The sequence below is a fragment of the Mastomys coucha genome, unplaced genomic scaffold (assembly GCF_008632895.1).
Source record: "Mastomys coucha isolate ucsf_1 unplaced genomic scaffold, UCSF_Mcou_1 pScaffold14, whole genome shotgun sequence".
Classification (NCBI taxonomy): domain Eukaryota; kingdom Metazoa; phylum Chordata; class Mammalia; order Rodentia; family Muridae; genus Mastomys; species Mastomys coucha.
In genome coordinates, this window is record NW_022196896.1 from 86,499,964 (window position 1) to 86,523,725 (window position 23,762).

The window sequence follows — 23,762 nt, forward strand, 5'->3', positions numbered from 1 at the left end:
ATTATTTCACCATTTATACAATAATAGTATTCTTATTTTGGTTATCCATGAAATTTAATTTTGACTTCTTTTTTATCATAGATCCTGTTATTAATTTCAAAGATCTATTATCTATGGTATATATCTGTCACAGAACACATGTAAATGTCAGAGTGGTCCTTTGTAGAAAGGTTAGTAAACTTTCAAGATATATTTTTACAGTAGCATCCTCAAACTATGACAGTGTTTTTCATTGAGTAGTTTGTGGCAGATGTAAGTTTTTTTGTTTGCTTGTTTCATAATAGTTACTATGTTTTAAGCAGTTTCAGTTGGACGTGGTGGTGCATACCTGTAGTTAACAACATGTGGGAGGCCCAGGCAAAAGGATCATAAGCTGGAAGTCAGCCTGTATAGAGTAAGACTAATTTAACAATTAAATGTTTATTTTACAAAAGAATTAACATTGTGATTAAAAGAAATTAGTATGTCAGTTTTTGTTTCGTTTTATTTGTTCTGTTTGAGACAGGGTTTCTGTATAGCCCTGGCTGTCCTGGAGCTCACTCTGGATAACAGGCTGGCCTTGAACTCAGAGATATGCCTAACTCTGCTTCCTGAATGCTGGGATTAAAGGTATGCACCACCATGGCTTGCTCTAGTAAATGTTTTATTAAAAGTATTTGCTAAATACTTTTCTAATACATTTAAAATAATTTTCAGGTAAAAAGTTTTAGCTTTACTTATTTTTATGTAAATATCCCTTTCCACGGTCAAAAATTTATTACCATAAAACACAATTCTCTACCAAAACCCTCCGTGTGTGTAACCTTCCTTCCTACTTCTTTGCCATCTTACTCTTTCCTCTCTCAATCTTCCCTGCCTCCTCCACTTTCACGTTTGAGATAGTCTTACTTAAAGCTTCTCAGCCTCCCCTTGACGCCTGCCATCTACTACTGCATCTCTTTCCAGTTCTGGGCATTTCTAATGGAAAGACAGTATTTCAAAGTGTCTGGCTTTTTAAATATATTTTTAATTTTCATTTTATGTATGTGTGCGTGCGTGCGTGCGTGCGTGCGTGCGTGCGTGCGTGCGTGCGTGTGTGTGTGTGTGTGTGTGTGTGTGTGTGTGTAAGTATTACTATGTCTATGTTGCAGTGAGAAAGGAAATTAGAGGACAAGTTGGGGAATTTGTTCTCCTCTATTTCTATGTGGAACCCAGGGATCAAACAGGTTTAGCATTACATGCCTTTTTCCAACTAATCCATCCTGTCTTTCCATGTTTTTATTAACATCTTCTTATGCATATCTTTATGTATCTATGGTAACACATCTCTAGGATATGAAATATAGTTGCAGCATCAAAGTGTATTCATTTACATTTCACATATTGTCCTACACAGTAATCGGCAGATTACATTTTCACACCGTTCTACATTAACTTTACCTTGACACTGAATCTTAATGATTTGAAAACGATCATATAAATTGATTCTTTTCTGTATGCAATTAGATTGAAACAGCTCACAGTCATTGTACCTTGGCTTTTTTCCATGTATAAAACATATAAAATAGTCATATTTCTGAGTTATAGAACTGTGGAAAAATTGTTTAAGAAGAAAATCCTGAACTGGAAGACAATAAATTGGGGTTCTGCAGCCCCGGAGAAATAGTAGCTCCATGACAGGGCACCTTCTGGAGAAGACCTTCATGCCACTGCTCCTGCATTTCCTGCTAGCATCGCTCTAGAACAGGCAATGATATAGTCAAATAGATAGAAGCTTGCTTGCTTTGTGATTAAAATATCTTAGAGATCTTAACCAAATTTCTAACTGTTTCTAAAAATTGTTTTGTTGTTGTTTTTTGTTGTTTTCAAGACAGGGTTTCTCTGTGTAGCCCTGGCTGTCCTGAAACTCACTCTGTATACCAGGCTATCCTCGAACTCATAGAGATTTGCCTGCCTCTGCCTCCCAGTGCTGGGATTAATAGCATTTGACACTACCACCCAGATAAGAACTTTTTATTTCAAAGAAGGAACTCATTTAGGAAGAATTCTTACATATTGTAGTGTGACCATTTATTCTTTAACTTACTTAAGCTAAATAACAGCATGCATCTTACTGAAATTAATTTTTTGGAATTAAAATGATTTATCTATTCCCTTGTTAATACAGACTTACTAAAGAAATATTCTTCCAAAAGTAGTCATTAACTTGATTTGGAAAAAAATTGGAAGTAGAAAACATTCTCCTTAGCCGGGGAGTGGTGCCGCATAACTTTAATCCCAGCACTTGGGAGGCAGAGGCAGGCGGATTTCTGAGTTCAAGGCCAGCCTGGTCTACAGAGTGAGTTCCAGGACAGCCAAGGCTACTCAGAGAAACCCTGTCTCAAAAAAAAATTCTCCTTAGACTACTTGGGCTATGTACTTGTGTGTACTATAATACTCTCTAAGCATATGCCTGGCATATGTCAGTCACTCACTAATAATCCTTGCTGAACAAGTACAATAAGCTCATGAAAACTTACATTACTACATTTTATGCATACTGTAATCTCATTAATACTTTATCACAACAAATTAGATCTAGCATGGTTTTTAAGAATCATTTTAGTTTTTATGTTCTTTTGACACATTTTAGTACATCTTTACTCTCTTTACTCTGTGCAAGAAGAATATCAGATTAGGTAGAACCACAATATCAAATAGTTCCAAATGCTATAATGCTAGTTAAGAACATACTCCTGCATGATAAAGATGGACCAGTGAGTAAAAGTGCTTGCACAAGCATGAGGAACTGAATTCAAATCCCCAGCACCCATTATGAAGCTCTGTGTTGCCGTGTATGCCTGCAACCCACACATTTTAGAAGCTAGATACATAAGGTAGCTGAGGGACTCTGTCCATTACCCTAGCTTCAGGGTCAGTGGGAAACCCTACTTCAAGGGAATGAGTTGGAGAGTGGTACAACGCTTCAGTATCCTTCTCTGGCCTCCATGTATATGTGTATTCATGTGCACACACACTTCACATACACCATGCACACAGAACAGAATCCTAAAATATACCTTCTTATTGTTTCTCCTTAAATTACCTTTTCATTAAAAACTTGTATACTTTTGATGAATTTTGTATTTTTTGCTGTACTTTTTTGTTTTGTGTTCTCTTTGCAGATATTACAGATTTTGCAGTCCCAGCCAGATGCGGCATACCAGATATCACAACAAGTGGGTTGGCAAGACACTTTTGTTAGACTTTTCTTAAAAGCAAATTTTGAAAATGCAAATTCTCTTAACAAACATGGGAAGACAGTTTCAGTGAAAGAAAATAAAAATATGTCAACTGAAGATGTTAAGAGGAACTTTGAAAAACTCGATGATGAAAAAATGACATTAGCTGACGTATCTTCAGACCATTGGAGTTTGGAAGATAATCAGTCCCTGAACTCAAACACACCGTTATTTCAAGAAGATAGCTCTGAAGGAGAATTATCTTTCAAGTCAGAGAATCAAGAAGAATTCTGGCATAGTAACACTTCCCATCTGAGCTTAGATCTCAGTGGAGTTGACACTTGTGAACTGAGCGATAGTGGAAGTCAAGTGCCAGACAGCTCACCTAGCACTCCATCCCCAGTAGAGTCTACTAAGTCATTTTCTGTGCAGTCTGACAAAGAAAGAAGCATCACAAATGAAATGGCCTTCAGTGATGACTTCTCTTTTCTTGAAAGCCAAGAGGTAAATTTGCTTTTCTTTCCAAATAAGATTTTAATATGCAGGTTTATACTTGAGTACTTTGCCATATGTAAGTTGTTGTTAATATTTTCCATCATATTCTAAGTCTTGTGATCTAAAATTTAGAAATGTGATTGTCACTTGTAAATATCTTACTTTTTGTTTGGTTTGGTGTGTGTGTATTTGTATATGTGTGGTAATTGGGAATGAGCATACTGGCTTACACATGTTAGGTTATTTTATATTGTGTGTATGAATATTTTGCTTACATGTATGTATGTGTACCATGTATGTGCCTGGTGCCTGTGGAGGTCGAGAAAAGAGCATTGGATGTCCTAGAACTCAAGTTATGGATGGTTGTGATCCATTATTTGGGTACTGGTAATTGAACCTGGGTCTTTTGCAAGAGCAGCAAATGCTCTAACACTGAGCCATCTCTCCAGCCCACCATCGCTGTCTTGGGAACAAAGACTGCATCTTACACATGTTGTGTCTCCAGTCAATTAAGACATGTTAAAAGGGGGCAGGAAGGGTAGCAGTTAAGAGCATTTGCTGCTTTTCCACAAGACCTAAGTTCCATTTCCAGATCCACATCAGGCAGCTCGAAAAAAAAGATATATTAACTCTAGCTCCGGGAGATTTGACAGCTCTGGCCTTTTTGGGCAGGTATACTCATGTGCACATATCCACACGCAGACATATATATCCACGCATAATTATAAACAATAAAAAGTTCTTCCTGTTGTCTTTGAGACAGAAACGTTGCAAATGGAGCAACTGCAGCAATGGCAGATACTTTTAGGGCCTAATACAGAGCTGCCAGAAGGAATGCCAGAGGCTCTACCTCCACTTCCTGAAAAGATCTAGATTCTTTGGTATTTGTCCTTGTAGGAGAACTTTGAAAATCATCTGTGTTCAAACTGCTGATTATTTGCACTTTTTATTCTTTTTTTTTTTTTTAACACATTGATCTATTTGAACATAGTGGGAACTTTCTCCATTTCTCATGGAGAAAACCCCAGGTATACCTATGCCCTTCATAATGAATGCCCTCACTTTCTGTTCTCACTCCAATGCTGGAGTACAGCCATGTGGAAGGTTATCTCACTCTCCTTTAATAAATTGCTCTTAAGGAAGTTCTTACGTGCCCATTGTGGGAAAGAAGTAAGTACCCCTGACCATAAGGACTTTTTTAAAAATGGGAATGTCTAGGACATGTGAGCAGTGTGGGACTGACAACATCCATTACACTTGTAGTACAGAACAGTCACCAGGATCCATCCCTGTGCGTGCCGGAGAGAAGGGAGGCTGGCTGCAGCGCTAGCCAGAGGGGGCTGGGCAGAGTGCCACTCAGTTCCTCTGCACAGTTTGCCTCTTAGACCAGCGTATGTATAAAGAAGTCAGCGCTCACTTTTTGTATTTAAATATTAAAAGAACTTGAACTGAAAAAAAAATAACAATAAAAATTTCAAAAACTGTTTAAAAGTGTCTTACATAAACAATAGGTATGTGTAGATGGTTATGTAATGTATCTTAACATTTCCTTCACCCAATAATTTAGTTTCGTTTAATGTTTTTATAGACATGTGAAGAAGAACTTTTTCAGCTGCTTACAAATATTTTGAATTATGTTATGTGTAAAGGACTAGAAAAGTCTGATGAAGACACTTGGATTGAAAGAGGACAGGTGTTTTCAGCACTAACTAAACCAGGAATATCAAGTGAGCTGCTTCGACCCTCAGATGAAGTAAAACTAACGTAAGCATTCAATTAAGTTTTTTTTGTTTTTGGCTCCCTTCTTAGAACAAGTGGGAGTCTAAAATTAAATACTGAACACTTAATTCAGTATATAGTGGAAGAAGAGAGGCAAAGAAACTTTACTTTTTTTTTTTTTCCTAGATTTTACCATTCTGGTAGAATGTAGAAGTACAAAACAAATTCCAGTGTCAGGAGATGAAATGTATTTGAACTTAAGTGATATCAGGAGTGGTGCAGATGGGCCATATGGTGTTCTGTTTTTAGGCTTCTGAGAACCCTCCATACTGATTTCCATTTCCAGTCATTTTGTTCTCAGCAGCAGTTTAGGAAGGTTCCTCTCACCACAGTCTACCACTGTTGTTTGTTTTCTTGAAGAGTCTTTCTAACTAGGGTGAGATGGAACCTAAAGCAATTGTACTTTGTGTTTTCCTAATGGTTAAGGATGGTGAACTTTTTAAATATGTATTGATTGTGTTCCTTGGAGAATTATCTATCAGTTTATTGAGTCATTTCTTACTGGATAGCTTTTGGAGGCATGGGTTTAATCTTTATAGTTCTTTATATATCTGAGATACTAATCCTGTCTAATTTCTGTTGACAGAGATGTTTTTTTTTCCTTTCCATAGACTTTCTCTTCACTACAGTGATTCTTTTTTCCTTTTGCTTTTCAGAATTTAATTTCATGTTTTTCCATTTGTCAATTCTTGGTGTTATTTCTTGTCTCTATAGGAAGTTCTTACCTATATCTTGTATTTTCCTGTATGATTTTCAAACTATCAGGTTTTAAATTAAAGTCTTTGACCCATTTTCACTTGACTTTTATTCAACATGAGAGATGTGGTTTGCAGCAATTTTCTATTTGAGTATATTTGTGTTGTATTCATTAAAGAAATATGTTGTTTTCAGTGTCACTGACAAAAGATCTGATCTTTTGTTTGAAACTTTCTACCTTTGTGCATGAGTTAACATTTTTCCCATACGGTTTTCAGTTATTGTGTCTTTGCTTTGAATATCTTCCTTCTTGACTATACTATGTCCTAGAGAGGTTGTTCATTGACCTTACCTAGTTGAGGCTCTAAATCCTCCCTGTTTGGAGTCTGTATTGTTGTTGTTGTTTAGGTTTGGCATGGCCTCTGCTCAGATTGTATAGAGTACACTGTCTTTGCCTTACATGCTTATCTGAGCTGCTGCTTCTTGATGGATTCTTAGGTTTGGCTTGCTTTTATGATCATGTGTAGAGTTCTTGAACACTGTGGTCATAGTCATTTTTTCTTTATTAATGTTTGAATGTATCCCATTATGTTTATTTTCGATTCATGATACTCCATTCTATGTGTTTTGGTATAAATATGATATATACAGGCATACCTGCAAGCATTTGTGCACATGTATGCATATGTCTTTGGATGTCAACTTCAGGTATCATAGTAACTCTACCTGGAGTTGTCTACCTTATTTTTAAGATAGCATCTCTTGGGGTTCTGGTGCCCTGTAGTTAAGCTTGGCTATCTGATCAATAAGCCCCAGCAATTCCCCTGCCTCTACCTTTCCAGCATTGACATTGTAAGCATGTGCCACCATGCTCTATGTTTTATGTGGATGCTGGGAATTGAAGTCAGGTCCTCATGCTTGCGTGGCACACACAGTACTTCACTGACTGAGCTATCTCCCCAGTCCCTCCATCTGTACAGTACTGCCCAATTATAATAACAACAAAAATAGTGAACAAAAACAATTGGATGAATACACAGTGGAAATAAAAGTATAAATGCACCCATTTAAAGCATAATAAAGCAGACACAAGATTTAGATACTCTATAGTTTGAAAACATATACATACACAAACATACTACTGTAAAGTACAAATATTTGTCAAGGGACAAACCAAGAGTCTAAAATAATTTTTTAAGATAAAGGAAGACAATATTGAAATGCATTCTTTTTGTGTGCTTGAATTGGAGACTCCCAGGTAAATCCATGGGTATGGGTGCCTTGAACGTTTGCACCCCTGATTTTGCTATGTTTATAATGTTGGCTTAGTTCATACTACTATACTAGTTTGGACTAATGTAGTCTACATAGCAGATCTGTCTTCATTATGGTAGTTTCTCTTCTTTGTGTACCAGCAGCCTGTAACTGGCCATTTCCCTTTGCAGTCCATGGACTAGGCAGATTCCATTATCCTCCTGAGGTTACCCAGGTAGTACCCTCCAATGTGACTAATGCTTTGGCTGGGATGTAGCTCCCAAGTGTGTTGAGAAAGCGAATATGTGAAGCAACGACAACCCACGGATTTGTATGTACTGATGGTCTGTCTTAATCCTTTCAAGACCTCTTGAGTCTTGACCTCCTGGAGGGATGTAGTTGAAGGTATCAAGCATATGGCTTGATGAATGGGAGGTTGGTTTTTAGTGCTATCAAACTCTAGGGTTGTTCTCAGTTGATGAGATCCACTTCCAGCCTCTAAGGATGGGAATGTCTTTTTCTCTCTACTTCCCCACCTGATCTGACCCTCCTGCTGACTGAAATTTTAAGCTTGTTGGTGTCTGGTGCTTCTGCTGTCTTTAGTTTCTCACTAAGCCATCTTTTTATAGCTGGCTATATTAAAACTTTATCCTCAGGTCCTCATAGTACCTCAGGATTTTCTAATTTTTTAAATTTTTGTTTAATTTTTGTTTTTTGTCCTCCCACCCCCAACTCTGAAAGGGCCTTTCTGTATAGTGTTGGCTAGCTGGGAACTCACAGAGATCCTCTTGCCTCTGCCTCTCCAGTGCTGGGACTAAAGATTTGCACCACCATTCCTGGAGATAATCCAGTGGTAGCAGGAGATTCTCAAGTTGATGTCTGCTCACTGCCCTGCAAGTCATAGAGAATAGCAGGGATGTTTTCCTTTGTGAAAACCCTTAGAGAGGTCACTGTCTCACCTAAGCTTGCCTGCCACTCTAGTTGAGGAGCGTGGAGGCTGTGGGCTTGTCCTCAAGGGTACAGGGTAAGGCTGTTCATCTCTAGTTGAGGAGCGTGGAGGCTGTGGGCTTGTCCTCAAGGGTACAGAGTAAGGCTGTTCATCTCTTGCTGGCTTAGTTTGAAAGGCAGGATCTGCTTCGCCTCACCTAGCAGAGGTCTCAGAACCTGCAGCTATGTTCCTTGTCTTTTCCTCCACAGTTTCCAAGTGTCTTTCTCTACCTCTATTGAATTCTCATTTCCTTCTTTTATTTCTTTCTTTGGACTAGAGTCTGTTTCTGGTCTCGTTCTTTCATACTGCATCACACAGAAGCAGCCTTCATTTTACTCAGAATTCCTCCATCTACAATCTTAGTGGCAGCCTGCTGGTGAGAGTGTATCTTTGGATTTGCAATGTTGCTAATAAATAATGGGTTTGGGGTTTTTCATTTTTCTTTCTAAGCTTATAATGGTATGTGAGAATGGTTTTAAAAGAACTTTATTTTACACTTAGTTTGCTACAGAAGATGTTAGAGTGGGCAATCACAGAAAACAGAGATGCAAAAAGTAGTCCTGTAACTGCTGAAAATGCCTTCCGACTCATGTTGATCATACAGGACTTTCTGCAGTCAGAAGGATTGGTTAATTCAAGCATGTGGACTGAGAAGGTTAGTAATGGCCTTTTTAAATTGCATTTTAGGGTTCAATGTAGTAGCCAATGCCTGTGATTTTATCATTTATAAGGGCAAGGCAGAAGGATTATCACAATTTGAGTCTAGTATGGGCTACATAGATAGTTCCAGGTCACCCTGAGCTACAATGTTGATATGCTGAGATACAATGATGATATGCAGCAAACAAAATGAAGCATAAGTAGATAAATATTTTAGGTAGTTCCCAATTATTTAAAGGATGAAATTTGCAACATTTCTTTTTGGAACTTCAGTGTTTAATCAGATGCAGTAACATACGTAAGATGAAGAGTCAGCAGGTTTTGTTAGTTTGTACAGTGGATCATGTTTCTTGGCAACTGCTCAGTGAACTACTACGGCAGTGATGACGATTGGTGTTATTGTTGAAGAAAGATTATCATTACATTTTAAAATCCTTTTATTTCTCATTTTTTCTTTTGTGATAGCTTTTAGAAGATACCACGCAGCTCCTTGACTGTCTGTCCGTATGGTATTCTGAGAATCCAGTATGGGTTAAACTCTCTCAGATTCAGATCCAACTGCTTCTAGAGTTCATCGGAAGAGGCAGTTTGCAGGTTTGATGCTAATTTTCATGCTGTATTTTATCTCCTCACACACCATAGCTACTAATGTAGTAACTAGATATAATACCCTTTCAGGATTTTTAAATTATATTGTATTTGTTTATTTTATGTACCTGCATTGTGCACTCATGTTCCATGGTGATCAGAGACCATGTGCAGGATCAGTTCTTTGAGTCCACCACATGGATTTTAGGCTCAAACTCAGGTCCTAAGGCTTTGTGGCATACACCTTTACCTGTTGAACCATCTCTCAGACTACCTGCTCAGTATTTTTTTGATTCCAAAAAATACTAGATCACTTGAATTTCAATTTTGTAAGATCAGAAAGGAGCTTAAGAAACAGATTTTTTACCCCTCAGTAAATCCTAGGATTCTGTGTGATTTTAATATTTTCTTTTATTGGGTTTACTCATAAGTCATCTGCATTCAGTGTAGTTTACTGATTGCTAAATAACCAGCAGAGAGATTTATGTATGTAAAGTCTAAGAATTGTATTTTTAGGAAAAATGATTTACAATAATTTTCCTGTTTTACTAATTTTAACTCTTTTCCTGTTTTACTGATCCAAAATTTTAACTTGTTATGTGCCGCGGACCGGGATTTCTTACGGGGTCCCTTGTTCCGCGGGACGAGCGGTTCTGGCCAGGTGGGCACGGGATTTGGCTTTTGACAAACAGACTACACACGAGTGGTGTAAGATCTGAGTGTATTTCTTTAAAAATGACATGAGGCTTTTACAATCATTGTAAAAGAGAAATGAAAAATCTGGCAGCTCAACAGTTGAGGTACATCTGAGGCTATCTGAAACATACTGGGTCTAAAGCAGCAGCTATCTCCTCTGAACTGGTGCTGCATCCGCCCGGGCCCAAGTGTTCTGGGCCCAGGGGACTGCGTGAATCTGAGTCCTAGCCCATCTAATTTCTAGTGCTAGTCCTGCATGTGAGTCCAAGTCCTTCTTCCCCCAGTCCTAGTGCTAGACTGAAGTCACGTAGGCAAGCGGCCCCCACACCAAGGTCAGCAGGGTTTGGTAGCTAGGTGTGAAGCAGGAGGAAGAGGGGTGGAGCCCCTGTTGAGGTATTCTTATGCTAATTCTCTCGTTCTTGCTGGAGGCTGGCAGAGGGGAGTCCTGACCTAACACTTTTAGCTAATGTCTTAGAGTGAGGGAAAACTTTCAATTACTCTCTAGTTCTTAAAACATTAAACTAGGATAGTTGGAAACATTGTGTCGGCCAGGAGACAATGCCCAATCTTAACCATTTACAAATCATTACTTGGGGTAGCTTTATGCCTAATTATGAGGCCGTGTTGATGATTGGAGAGACTAATCTGAAACACGTCCTGAGTTAGGAGATACCAGCGACTGTCTGAAATCCAGGAGGCACAGATCTCCTTTTGAAGTCTTATTGCCTCTTATCCTTTATCAGGATTTTATCCCAGATATTTTGGATGTGACTGGAGTAGACAAGTGTGTGTAGCAGTTATGCTTTTGTTCATTTATCAAACACCAATTATGTATATGCTGTTATGTGCATTGTTTTCTTATGTGTGTTGTTCTGCTAGATTTTAGAACTAAAGATAAAATATGTTAGCAAGAATATTTATTTTATTGTAAATTAAAATGTTAAAGGTTAAAAAATTGCTCTGGCATTTGTTCTGTCATTTGTCTATTCTCATTAGGTACTTTTAGTCATGATAAACTTGATACCTATTTACTTCTGTGTGTGTGAGAGAGACACAGAGAGAGAGAAAACAACTATTTGTGTCCCAGCATGCCTGTGGAGGTCAAAGGACAAACTTGGGTATTGGTCCTCAACCTCTACCTTTCTGTGGAGTAGGGCCTTTTTGTTGTTCCCTGCTTTATACAGCAGTGTTAGCTGACTTGTGAGCTTGCAGGGATTCTCCTGTCCTGCTGCTCTGCTGTAGAAGTGATGGAGTTACAGTCAAGCACCAATGTGGACAGCTTTTATGTGGACCCTGCAGATTCAAACTCAGGTCATCATGCTTGCATGGCTAACATTTTATTTACTGAGCCATCTTCCTAACCCTGTTTTCTTTTAATATTCAGCTTCATTATTTGATAAAGGGATATTTAGGATGGATTCTAGTACTGTTCCTAAACTCGGTGTAATTTTGCTAAGAGTATGGAGAAATTAAAATTTTAACATAAGGTTGGCCTATTAAAACCAGCCTCTAATTTAGTGGTTGTATTCTCATTCCTTCTGCTTCCTCAAACCCTTTCTCATTAGCTCTTTCCTCTTCAGTGCTAGATTAAATGAATAGTAATTGAGAGTTCTTTTTTGATTAAGCTTGTGCTCTTAATATATATTTACCCTAGGAAGTTTAAGGTTAATTAAATTTCTAGTTAAAGACTCAGACTCCTCATATATCTTTATGTATCCAAATAGTTATGACATCATGTAACAAACCACCAAAACAGACTTTATTACATTTTTTTGTCTCTCACCACACTGCTCTTTGCCTTAAGCATGCAATGGGTGCAATGGCGGTTGGGCCTATTTTCAACCTTATTTGACCCCAGAGGAATCTAGTGCTGCTTCCTACAGTCATTGTTGGTGGATAACTCTCCACTAGTCTGTTGTGTTTCTGTTTGTCATGTGACTGGCTGCTCTTGTTTTCTGTTCTTCTGTTTTTATTTGTTTTTGTTTTGGGGGTTTGTTTGTTTGTTTTGAGACAGGGTCTCTCTATTTAGTCCTGGCTATCCTGGAGTGTTTTTGTTTTGATTTTTTTTGAGATGTAGCCCTGGATATCCTGGAATTCCCTAAATAGACCAGGGAGTCTTCAGACCTGCAGAACTCTGTGTACCTGTGCCTCCTAAGTACTGGGATTAAAAGTGTTAGCAACCACACCTGGATATCCCTCTTTTTTGAGTTTTTTATATAGTGAATAAGTTTGGAGATAAAAGCAGTGTTTCTTTCTAGAGCAAAGGGCAAGTTTTTGACTGGCATTGTAATAAAGCTAATCTTTCTCTATATCATACACTAGCTGAAAACCTACTATAAAGTACTGAGATCTCTTAGACTAGGTGTTTCTCTCTGAGCCACCACTCTATGTGCTATTGTCTTCTGGTTTTTAGTCTCACTTAGAATTGGAGCTGGGAAGTGGTGATAGAGTGCCTATTAAAATTTTGTAGGTCTTTGTCTCACTAGTTAGTTTCGTGTTTTTTGCCAATGTCTATGAAACTGTAACACACTTGTTAGCTTAGAATTAAATCTGAGCCATCAGTATTTTCTTTTCAGTCTTTCATGTGATTTTATTTTCTCCCTTCAACCATAATAATATGCTATCAAAATTTTGTCTTAACTGGTAGGTCTGTAAACATAGGCTTAGAGCCTTGAGCCTTCTTGTCAGCACTTTCACTTCCTGAGTCTGCATCTCCTTTCCAGAGCCACCTTTTTCCTTTGGCGGCATCTCTTAAGCTTGCAGTTAAACCCTCAGTTCATAACTGTTGACAGCTAACTTATAAAACTTGTGAACCGTTAGAGTGAGACAGATCTTTTGCTAGTATTAAATGTTTGCTTTAGTCTGCTCTTTTCTCATCTAACTGTTTTCTTCCAGGTTTGTGCAATGGCATCAGCTAAGCTCAATGCTCTTCTTCAGACCAAAGTGATTGAAAGTCAAGATGAAGCATGCTATATTTTAGGGAAACTAGAACATATTCTAAGTCGGTCAATCAAGGAACAGACAGAAATCTACTCATTTCTGATTCCCCTTCTCCGGACTCTGGTTTCTAAAATTTATGAGCTGCTTTTCATGAACTTGCACCTGCCTTCTTTGCCTTTTGCTAATGGAAGTGCTTCATTTTTTGAAGATTTTCAAGAATACTGCAATTCAAACGAATGGCAAGTTTACATTGAAAAATACGTAAGTTTAAAAATTATTTGAAATGATTTGTTTATGTGTGTGCAGGCTTGAGTGTGTGCATGTGTGTATATGTGGGTGTGTACTTCGTGCAGGCATGAAAACTGGTGTGTGAAGTCCCTCAGAGCTAGAGTTGCAGGATTGTTATCTGAGTGCTGGGGCCTGAACTCCAGGCCTTGGACTTGCTCCCTACACGTACTCTTTTAAGTGTTGAGCCAGCTCTCTAGGCCCAAAGTTTTATCTTTTCCAAGCAAGACTTTCCTGCTGGTTTATCATTTTTATAGAGGAGTGTGTAAACTCTTTGTATTCTTTCTTTTTATTTTTTAAACTAAGATTGTACCTTACATGAAGCAGTATGAAGCTCACACATTTTACGATGCTCATGAGAATATGGCACTTTACTGGAAGAAGTGTTATGAAGCCTTAATGGTGAATATGCATAAGAGAGACCGAGAAGGAGGAGAAAGTAAGCTGAAATTTCAGGTAAAAACTGTTCAGTTTTTTGAATTGAGTTGTTCATGTTGGCTACAAACATTAAATTAAATTTAGGTGGAGTAATTCCATCAGAATTTTGGAAACAAACATACTCAAAAAATATTCCATAATAGGGATGAAAACAGTTGATTAGTAACCATTTTAATAATAAAACATGATGTTTAATGATTATGTAAATCTTATAAATCATGTGAACTTCTTAAGATGAAAATCTATTTGTTAATACTGCTAAGGTATCTTGATACATCCCTCACACAAATAAATTCAATTAAAAAGTTTAAATGTAAGCTGAGCAATGGTGGTGCACGCCTTTAATCCCAGCACTTGGGAGGCAGAGTCAGGCGGATTTCTGAGTTCAAGCCCAACCTGGTCTACAGAGTGAGCCCAGGACAGCCAGAAAAACCCTGTCTCAAAAAACAAACAAACAAACAAAAAATTTAAATGTAAAGTTATTTTGTTTGTTTGTTTTTGTGTGTGCCTGAATACATGTTTGTGTCTGTATATGGACAGGAGTCCTGAGAGGTCAGAAAAGGACATCAAAACCCTGGAACTAGAGTTAGAGGTAGTTGTGAACCACTATATTGGTACTGGAACTGCTGAACCTCACTCTTCTTTAAGAGCAAGAAGCACACCCCAAGATACTTCTCCAGACCTGTAATTTAACCAAAAAATAAACCAACAAGCAAATAATAAACAAAGGCAGAAGAGTAGGGAAAATCGATAAATCTAAAATCTAGCTCTTCAGAAGATTAGCAAAATCAGTAAACTTGTAGTCAGCTTGACAAATCAGAAAGAACTGAAAATTTACTTATAGAAAAATGAGAGAGAGTGTGTCACCATCAGCCCCATGGAAATCAAGGCCACTGTGAGTTACTTAGCACATAAAAATATGAATACTCAAATCCATCAGGTTCTTGGTAGACACGTTTTAAAATAAACTTTAAATAGTCTTTTATCTAAGTTAATTTGTTTTTATACATCTTCAAAAGGAGAAAATGCAGGACCGTAGTGATTTACTGGCAAATTCTGCCTAACTTACTTGCATGCTTAGTTTTTGAAGCAGTGTCACATGTTTTCTGTACCTGCAAAGATGACCATGAACTTGGGACCCTCCTGTCTGACTTTGCAAACACTTGCTGCTTAACTCAGTTAGTACCTCCTCTTCTTTTTTGTTTGTTTTTTGTTTTTTGGTTTTTGTTTTTTGTTTTTCGAGACAGGGTTCCTCTGTATAGCCCTGGCTGTCCTGGAACTCACTCTGTAGACCAGGCTGACCTAGAACTCCGAAATCCGCCTGCCTCTGCCTCCCAAGTGCTGGGATTAAAGGCATGTGCCACCACTGCCAGGCTAGTTAGTACCTTTTGTTGATTGATCCCAGGACTTACGAGGCAGACATACTGCCTGCCAACCCACATCCCAGCCAAACTACTACCAGTATTGAAGGAAGACATTATATCCTCATGATAAAGGGCAGTGATGAATTGACACCTAGTTTTCATGGGACTTTGTGACTTTCTTACTTGTCTCAGCAGTGATCTATTTTAGTGTTGTATCCCACACCATTGATTTCTTCCTACAAGTCTGGTAACAGCCACAATTTATTGACAGCTTGTTTTTCTTGAGTTTTAGTAGATATTTTAGATCTTAGTCCTTTTCTTTTTTGGGGGGGGGTGGTGCATCTCATATTTCAGATTGGCCTCAAACTTGATAAACAGCTAAGAATAACATTAAATTTCCCATCTTCCTAAGCCCACTTCCTAGTGCTGGGATTGCAGGAGTCTACCACCACACCTGGGGTGCTGGGATTGCAGGAGTCTACCACCACACCTGGGGTGCTGGGATTGCAGGAGTCTACTACCACCACACTTGGGGTGCTGGGAACAGAATCAGCTTGTTAGGCTCTGCAATAGGTGACTTTTATCGAGCTATTTTATCAGCCATACAGTGTGTGCGCATATGTGTGTGTGTGTTATTTTATGAGTCAAAGAAATCTTAAGTAGAACATAGCTAAAATTCTACCATCCTCATCAAAGAGAAGTATTTTAATGAAATAAAATTATGTTATTTCTTTTTTCATATACCATTTTTTGTTAAATTAAAAATTGATAGATACATTACTCTCTTCTTCTTCTGTTTATTTTAGGAGTATTTTGTGGAGCCGTTTAATCGAAAAGCCCGTCAAGAAAACTTGCGGTACAATAATACGATTAAACAACTTAACAGTCAGCAGAGGGTGGCTTTCAGACGCTGGAGGGCGATGCGGCTCTGTCTTACGTGCGAAAGGGGGCCTTGGGCTGAAAAGTAGGTGCATATATTGCTCTTTAGAACTGTGGCATTAAATTTAAAATTTTTAAGCTAATTATTTTTTTTTATTCCAGTTCTTTAAAGAGTACTTTGAATATACTGTTTTTTATGAATTGGTTTGGGGTGATGGGAGGTTTGTATGTATATATATTTATCATGTGCTTAGCTCTCCTTTTACCCTGATGTTACATGCATTAGACTTTAGACTCTAATATCTCATAACAATACTTCTGCCTTTCTCATATCACCTTATTAAGCTAGAGTTAATGACATTATATACTTCAACATTTTACAACTTAATATTGTCACTTCTTTATTTGGTGTATATATTTTATAGCCCTTATTTTAAAAAAATAATAAAGTAATCCTTTTGTTTATCTTTTTGACCGGCTTGTCAGTGGATAAATACTTAGTTGTTGGCCAACTCTGAGCTACTGTGACAGTGCTGCTGTGGATAATTGTGTTGAAATGTTGTTTTGGGAACATGCTTTTAAATCCTTTTGGGTATATAATATAAGTGCAAGTTCTGCGTTATATTTCATGTTTAACTTACTAAGCATCGGCAAAGAATTGTCAGCATGTTTCCCAGTTTCACCACATTCTAGCCGATACTTGTCATTTTCCAATTTTTCAAATAGCCTTCTCATTGTATATATAAAGCATGATTATATAACTTTCTTTTTCACCATTCTAATCACCAACAGTGTTGAGCACTGTTTTGTGTACTTGTTGGTCATTTTTATGTCTTCTTTGAAGAGTGTTGGCTTGTTTCTTTTGCCTCGTTTGACATTGAATGATTGACTTTTTGCTGAAGCGTGTGTGTCAGAATGTATGTATTCTCAATGACTCTTCAGGTGATTCTCAGATATGTAGATGATTTTTCACTTTCTTGATTGTGACCTTTGTTCTTCAGAAGTTAAATTTTTAATCTAGTTTTTTTCCTTGCATGCTTTTTATAATGTATTTAGGAAACTGTATCCCAGTCCAAGGTCATAACTCTTCTAAGAGTTTTATTATCTTAACTTTGATATTTTGGTCTTTGATTCATTTGCAGTTATTTTTATTTATACTAAAACTTTTTAATATTATGGTTATAAAATTGCACTTAACTGTGAAAGAATAGCCGGGCAGTGGTGGCGCATGCCTTTAATCCCAGCACTTGGGAGGCAGAGGCAGATGGATTTCTGAGTTCCAGGACAGTCAGGGCTACACAGAGAAACCCTGTCTTGAAAAAACTTTAAAAAAAAAAAAAAAAACCAACAGTGAAATAATAAATTAATCAAGCTAGAAGTCTGAAAGCTAGTGTTCAAATCTTATTTCTCTACCATTAAACCTCATGGCATCCTGCGTAAATAATTTAAACTCTCTTAGGTTCATCTATGTTGTAGTTAAACATACCCATTTTAGTTTTCTTGACAGTTGTCCAGATGATAAATATAAACATTTACATTTGTTTGGAAAGTACTTGCTAGCATATAGAGTGGTAAGTTTCAGTATGCTTTTTGCATTCATTGTCATACTGCTGCTCTTACTCGTCCCCCACTCCACTGCTTTCCTTCAGATTTACCCAAGTCTGGATTTTTGGTTGTGATCCTAGCCTTTAACGGCTGAACCATCTCTCCAGCCTGCAAGTCTGGATTTTTGTAGTGCTGGAAATCACACCCAGGGCCTTGTGCAAACTAGCCAGTTGTTATATCTTGAGCATTTTCTAAATTGTGTTGAACAATTGTGAAGCACTTTATACTTGTTTATACCTTTTAAACAACCAATCTTTATATTTTTAAATAATTTTACTTGTTTCATTGTGAATGTTTATAGGAAACAGAATCGAATACACTGGAAACTAGCTAATGTGGAAAATTATTCCCGCATGAGACTTAAACTGGTACCAAATTATAATTTCAAAACCCATGAGGAAGCTAGTGCCTTGAGAGATAATTTGGGTGAGTCACAGTATCTACCCGTTTTTATAAGGAGATGTTGACAGACTGCTTACTATTGTTTGTTGTTTTAGATGTTTATTTAAGAACAAAGGGGTATAGTACTTTAAAGTATATATGTGAATTCAGTGTTGCAAATTTTGGCCTAAATCTAATGTTTTCATTGAATGTAACTTTCCAAAGAAAACCAGTATTTTTACTATATTTCATTTTTGTTTTGTTGAGAAATAATATCCTTTCCTTTGACTATTAAATCAGCCTTCATCCCCTTCCTTTACTTTGACTCTTATAACCTGCTTTTTGGTTTTGTTTTTTGTTCTTAGTGTATATGAGTATACTGTTATTGTCTTTAGAGACACCAGAAGAGGGCATCAGATCCCATTACAGATGGTTGCGAGCCACCATGTGGTTGCTGGGATTTAAACTCTGGACCTCTAAAAGAGCACTGACTGCTCTTAACAGCTGGGTCATCTCTGCAGCCCATAACCTGCTTTTAAAGAGCCCTACATCTTTAATGTCTTAGGTGTGCCTTGTTTTAGAAAAGAATACTTTCCAAATATTTACCCAAGCAGTTTTTCAAAATAGATTTCAGAGGGGTTTCTATAACTTTATAAGAAGCTCTTCTTTATCAGTTGTCATTTATTCTCTTTTGAAGAAAAGTCTGAAATAAGCATAATTATTTCTTGTGATGAGTCCATGGCACCTACATGTTTACCAAGTCATAGTTATTGTCACTGTAGCTGCTTCTGTACTGCTTGTGTCTCATGATAGGTTTATAGATTAAACAAGTGCCACATTTTAGATTTTTTTTCCATTTAACATATTGACCATTCCTACAAAACTGAAGAAAGCCATGGTGTATCATTTAGGATTCTGTGTTCTAAAGTAAATCAGATAATTATGATTTTTTTCTCTTAATGAAAAATAATATTTTTTCTTTGATACAAACACTAACTTAATGTATCTTATGTAGCAGCCCACAGTTACTTATACAAGCCTCTCTGCCTTGTCAGTTTCCTGGCACTTGAACACTTCCTCTTTAATATGTAACTGTGCTTATCACCTAGCAGAGGTCCTCTCCGTGTATCACTGTAGTTTGGTATTAGTTTAAGTGATGCTAGTTCCCTATGATTTCCCAGAAATTCTTTTTCCTTACCTTCTCTTACCTCTGCGTATGAGTTTATATCCTTTACTCTTATCTCAGCTGTCTTAAATTCAGAAAAACCACTGCCCTTTCTTTTTTTAAAAAAAAAAAAAAAAGATTTATTTATTTTATTTTATGTGTATGAGTACACTGTAGCTGTACAGATGGCCGTGAGCCATCATGTGGCTGCTAGGAATTGAACTCAGGATGGCCCCGCTTGCTCCAGCCCACTCGCTCTGGCGTAATATACTGTAACTGTCTTCAGACACACCAGAAGAGGGCATCAGATCTCATTACAGGTGGTTGTGAGCCACCATGTGGTTGCTGGGATCCAAACTCAGGACCTTCAGAAAAGCAGTCAGTGCTCTTACCCACTGAGCCATCTCGCCAGCCCAACCACTGTCCTTTCAATATTTTTCACCTCAGTTTTACTCATTACATATTTTAAAATGTATTCCTAAGTACACTGGTGACAGTAAAACTGGACAGATGGGAGAAATGGTGCTGGACGGTAGTGAAAACCAGGAGCAAGCAGTGGCTCATCCTGCAGTGCTTTCTGGTGTGTGTACTTCACAATTAAATACAGAGTTATTTTGCTTACTTCTTAAGATATTTTGATAATCTGCCAACTCAAGATGTTCTTTAGTAAGAAAATAGTTTCTTGTTTTGCTTCTCTTAGTATACTTTGCAAGTAACTCATTACAAATATACAGAACAGGATTTATGTCAGACTTTTCTGTAAAATGCCTGTATGTAATATTTTCATGGAATGCCCGTGAAGAAGTCAAAACACCTAGTTTGTGATAGATAAGAAAATCTAGAATCATATCTGTAATCACAGTACTTGGGAAGTAAGGGCAGAGGGTCAGAATGTCAGTGTCATTGTTTGCTATGTAAAAGTTTCTCAGGCATGGGCTACCTTGAGAGATAAAATAAACAGATTTTTTTGATTGATGAGCTTAGTGTGCTAATGCATGTCTTTAATGCCAGCTAACTGAGCAGTTAAGAATGAGGTATCTAGAGTTCAACCCAGCCCAGGCAACATAGTGAAACCCTGACTTACAACAGAAAAAAAATTTTAAAATACATCTTTTATTATTTCTTTTATTTTTTTTGAGATTATAATATTATTACATCATTTACCCCTTCCCTTTTCTCCAAATTCTCCCATAAACCTATCCTTGCCATATTTCAAATTCAGTCTCTTTTTTTGTTAAAGATTTATTTATTTATTATATGTAAGTACACTGTAGCTATATTCAGACATACCAGAAGAGGACATCAGATCTCATTATGGATGGTTGTGAGCCACCAGGTGGTTGCTAGGAATTGAACTCAGGACCTTTAGAAGAGCAGTCAGTGCTCTTAACCACTGAGCCATCTTTCCAGCCCAGATCTCTTTTTGTGTTACAGGCATATGTGTATATATTATATATCCCTCCCACACACCCCAAATCCATTTAGCATGTCTGTTATTGTTGTCCTTGTTTAACTCACATTTGCACCGTCTAGTCATGTTGGTCAGACTTTATGGATGTATCTTCTGATGTTTTCAGGAGATATAATCTCACAGAAAACTTGCTCTTACATTCTTTCAGCCCTCTTTTCCAAGATGGTCCCTGAGCCTTAGGTTTGGGAATTGTTTTATAGATGTGTGCAGTGGGACTCAACTCCACAGCTCTGCATTTTGGTTATTTGTGGTTTTCTGTAATGGTCTCCATCTGTTGCAAAGAGAGTTTTTCTTGATGAGGAGTAAGGACTACACTTACCGGTGGGTGAAAGGACTAATATTTAGAGTGTAAAGTATTAATGCTAGTTTGGTAAAGTGGCAGTTGTAGGTTCTCCTCTAAGATCCATGACTTCACTAGTCCTGAGTAGTTGGCTAGGTTTCTAGCACCAGCCAGAATTTCTTTCTTGTTGAAATCTAATTGGATCTTTAGTCCAATTAGAGAGTTGTCACTAATCACCAAAGTATGTGTGCCACTACTGCATCTTAAGGTTACTATGCCATGCTGGTCATTGTGATTCATAGATGTCATAGTGGGTAGGTCTTTTTTGCTTTTTTCCTTTGGAAGCTCACTTGGTGTCTTCTTTACCATGGAAACTATTTCTGAGGGGGGAGGCTTTCCAGTCATTTCTAGCTCAGGGTTCTCTGTGCTCTGTTTGTGAAGTGCATGGTGTCCTCAGCAATAGGCACTTGCTTTCTACCTCTAGAAGGCAACCAAGAACAATAGCAAGAGCCCATAATGTTTTGGGAGTCTCTTGGTCAATCCTGATCAGCAACCAAGAATTGGAAGTCAAAGAAACTCCATCTTCTCATGCCTGGTGTTGGGTTTTGTTATTTCAGCCTCCTCTCTTCTGTCTTTATCTTCCCCTCCCCCTTTCCATGTTCCTCATCAGATCACTACCATCCTGCTAGTCTCCTCTCTGTTCTTCCCCACCTATCTACCCTACTAGGGTCCCTTTTACTTTCCTGGTTTCTATAGCTATTCCAGGATGTATACTCATAGGAAGATTTAAGCTAGGGCCTCAGATGAGAGAGAACATTTAATGTTTGTCTTTCTGGGTCTAGGTTACTCACTCAATACAGTCTTTCCTAGGTTCTTCCATTTACCTGCAAATTTCATGGTTGCATTTTTTGTTTTCAGCTGAATAGTATTCCATTGTGTTTAAGTACCATGTTTCCATTATCCATTTATTGGTTGAAGGACACTCAGGTTGTTTCCATCTCCTTTTTTTTTTATTAGATATTTTCTTTATTTACATGCATATGATTTTTCTTTTCCCAGTTTCCCCTCCCAGGAACAAACAAACAAACAAACAAACAAAAACAAGAACAAGCCCCTGTTGGCTGCCCCCCCCCATGCTTGCCACCCCACCCTCTCCCACTTATTGGCCCTGGCATTCCCCTACACTGGGGCACAGAACCTTCACAGAGGGCCGAGGTCCTCTCCTCCCATTGATGATCGACTTTGCAATTCTCTACTATACATATGCTGCCAGAACAATCAGTCCTACCATGTATACTCCTTGGTTGGTGGTTGAGTCCCTAGGAGCTCTGAGGGTACTAGTTAGTTCATATTGTTGTTCGTCCCTTATAAGGGGCTGCAAACCCTTCAGCTCCATTGGTCCTTTCTCTAACTCCTTCATTGGGGACCCTGTACTCAGTTCAATGGATGGCTGTGAGCCTCTATATCTGTATTAGTCAGGTACTGTCAGAGCCTCTCAGGCGACAGCTATGTTTAGGCTGGCTTACCCTTCCTTCAGTCTCTGCTCCATAGTTAATCTCTGCAACTCCTTCCGTGAGTATTTGGTTCCCCCTTTTAAGAAGGAATGAAATGTCCACCTTTTGTCTTCCTTCTTGTTGAGTTTGTTGTGGTTTGTGGGTTGTTCTTCCTGTATTCCAAACTTGTGGGCTAATCACTTATCAGAGAGTGCGTACCATGTGTGTTCTTTTGTGATTGTGTTACCTCACTCAGGATGATATTCTCCAGATCCATCCATTTCCCTAAGAATTTCATAAATTCATTGTTTTTAATAGCTGAGTAGTACTCCATTATATAGATGTACCACAATTTCTGTATCCATTCCTCTGTTGAGAGACATCTGGGTTGTTTCCAGTTTCTGGCTATTATAAATAAGGCTGCTATGAACATGGTGGAGCATGTGTCCTTATTACATGTTGGAGCGTCTTCTGGATATATACCCAGGAGTGGTATAGCTGGGTCCTCCGGTAGAACTATGCCCAATTTCTGGAGGAACCGCCATACTGATTTCCAGAGTGTTGTACCAGCTTGCAATCCCACCAGCAATGAAGTAGTGTTCCTCTATCTCCACAACCTCTCCAGCATCTGCTGTCATCTGAGTTTTTTATCCTAGCCAATCTGACTGGTGTGGCTGTGGTGAATGGAGCATCAGTGAACATGGCTGAGCAAGTATCTATGGTTTAGGATGTCGAGTCCTGTGGGTATATGCCAAGGAGTGGAATAGCTGGGCCATAGGGTAGATGTGTCTTTAGCGTTTTTGATAATTTCCCACACTGGTTTCCATAGAGGCTGCTGTAATGTGAAATCCAGCCCGCAGTGATGGAGGGTCTCTTTTGTCCATATCCCGTTCAGCATTTGTTGTGTGTGCTATATTGATCGTTGCAATTCTGATGGGGGTAATTTTAAAGTTGTTTTGATTTGTATTTCTCTAATTGCTAAGGGCAATAAACATTTTTTTTTGAGATGTTTCTTAGCCATTTTTTTTTCTTCCTTTGAAGACTGTTCAGGTCTCATGCCCCATTTTTTTTTTTTTTAATAGATGGGTTTGGGGGGTTTTCTGTT

The 23,762-nt window shown here is 38.0% G+C and overlaps 1 protein-coding gene across 6 annotated transcripts in view; it reads left to right on the plus strand.

Annotated features, from left to right (window-relative positions):
- Nbeal1 (neurobeachin like 1) overlaps window positions 1–23,762 on the plus strand; it is a 155,517-nt gene that overhangs the window by 78,500 nt on the left and 53,255 nt on the right. For all 6 annotated transcript variants that reach the window (XM_031367667.1, XM_031367670.1, XM_031367668.1 and 3 more), the window contains 9 exons: window positions 82–170; window positions 3,144–3,704; window positions 5,284–5,459; window positions 8,914–9,067; window positions 9,538–9,666; window positions 13,252–13,557; window positions 13,888–14,037; window positions 16,190–16,347; window positions 18,169–18,293. In XM_031367667.1, the coding sequence (XP_031223527.1) occupies window positions 82–170; window positions 3,144–3,704; window positions 5,284–5,459; window positions 8,914–9,067; window positions 9,538–9,666; window positions 13,252–13,557; window positions 13,888–14,037; window positions 16,190–16,347; window positions 18,169–18,293 (1,848 nt within the window). The remainder of the gene's footprint in view (window positions 1–81; window positions 171–3,143; window positions 3,705–5,283; window positions 5,460–8,913; window positions 9,068–9,537; window positions 9,667–13,251; window positions 13,558–13,887; window positions 14,038–16,189; window positions 16,348–18,168; window positions 18,294–23,762) is intronic.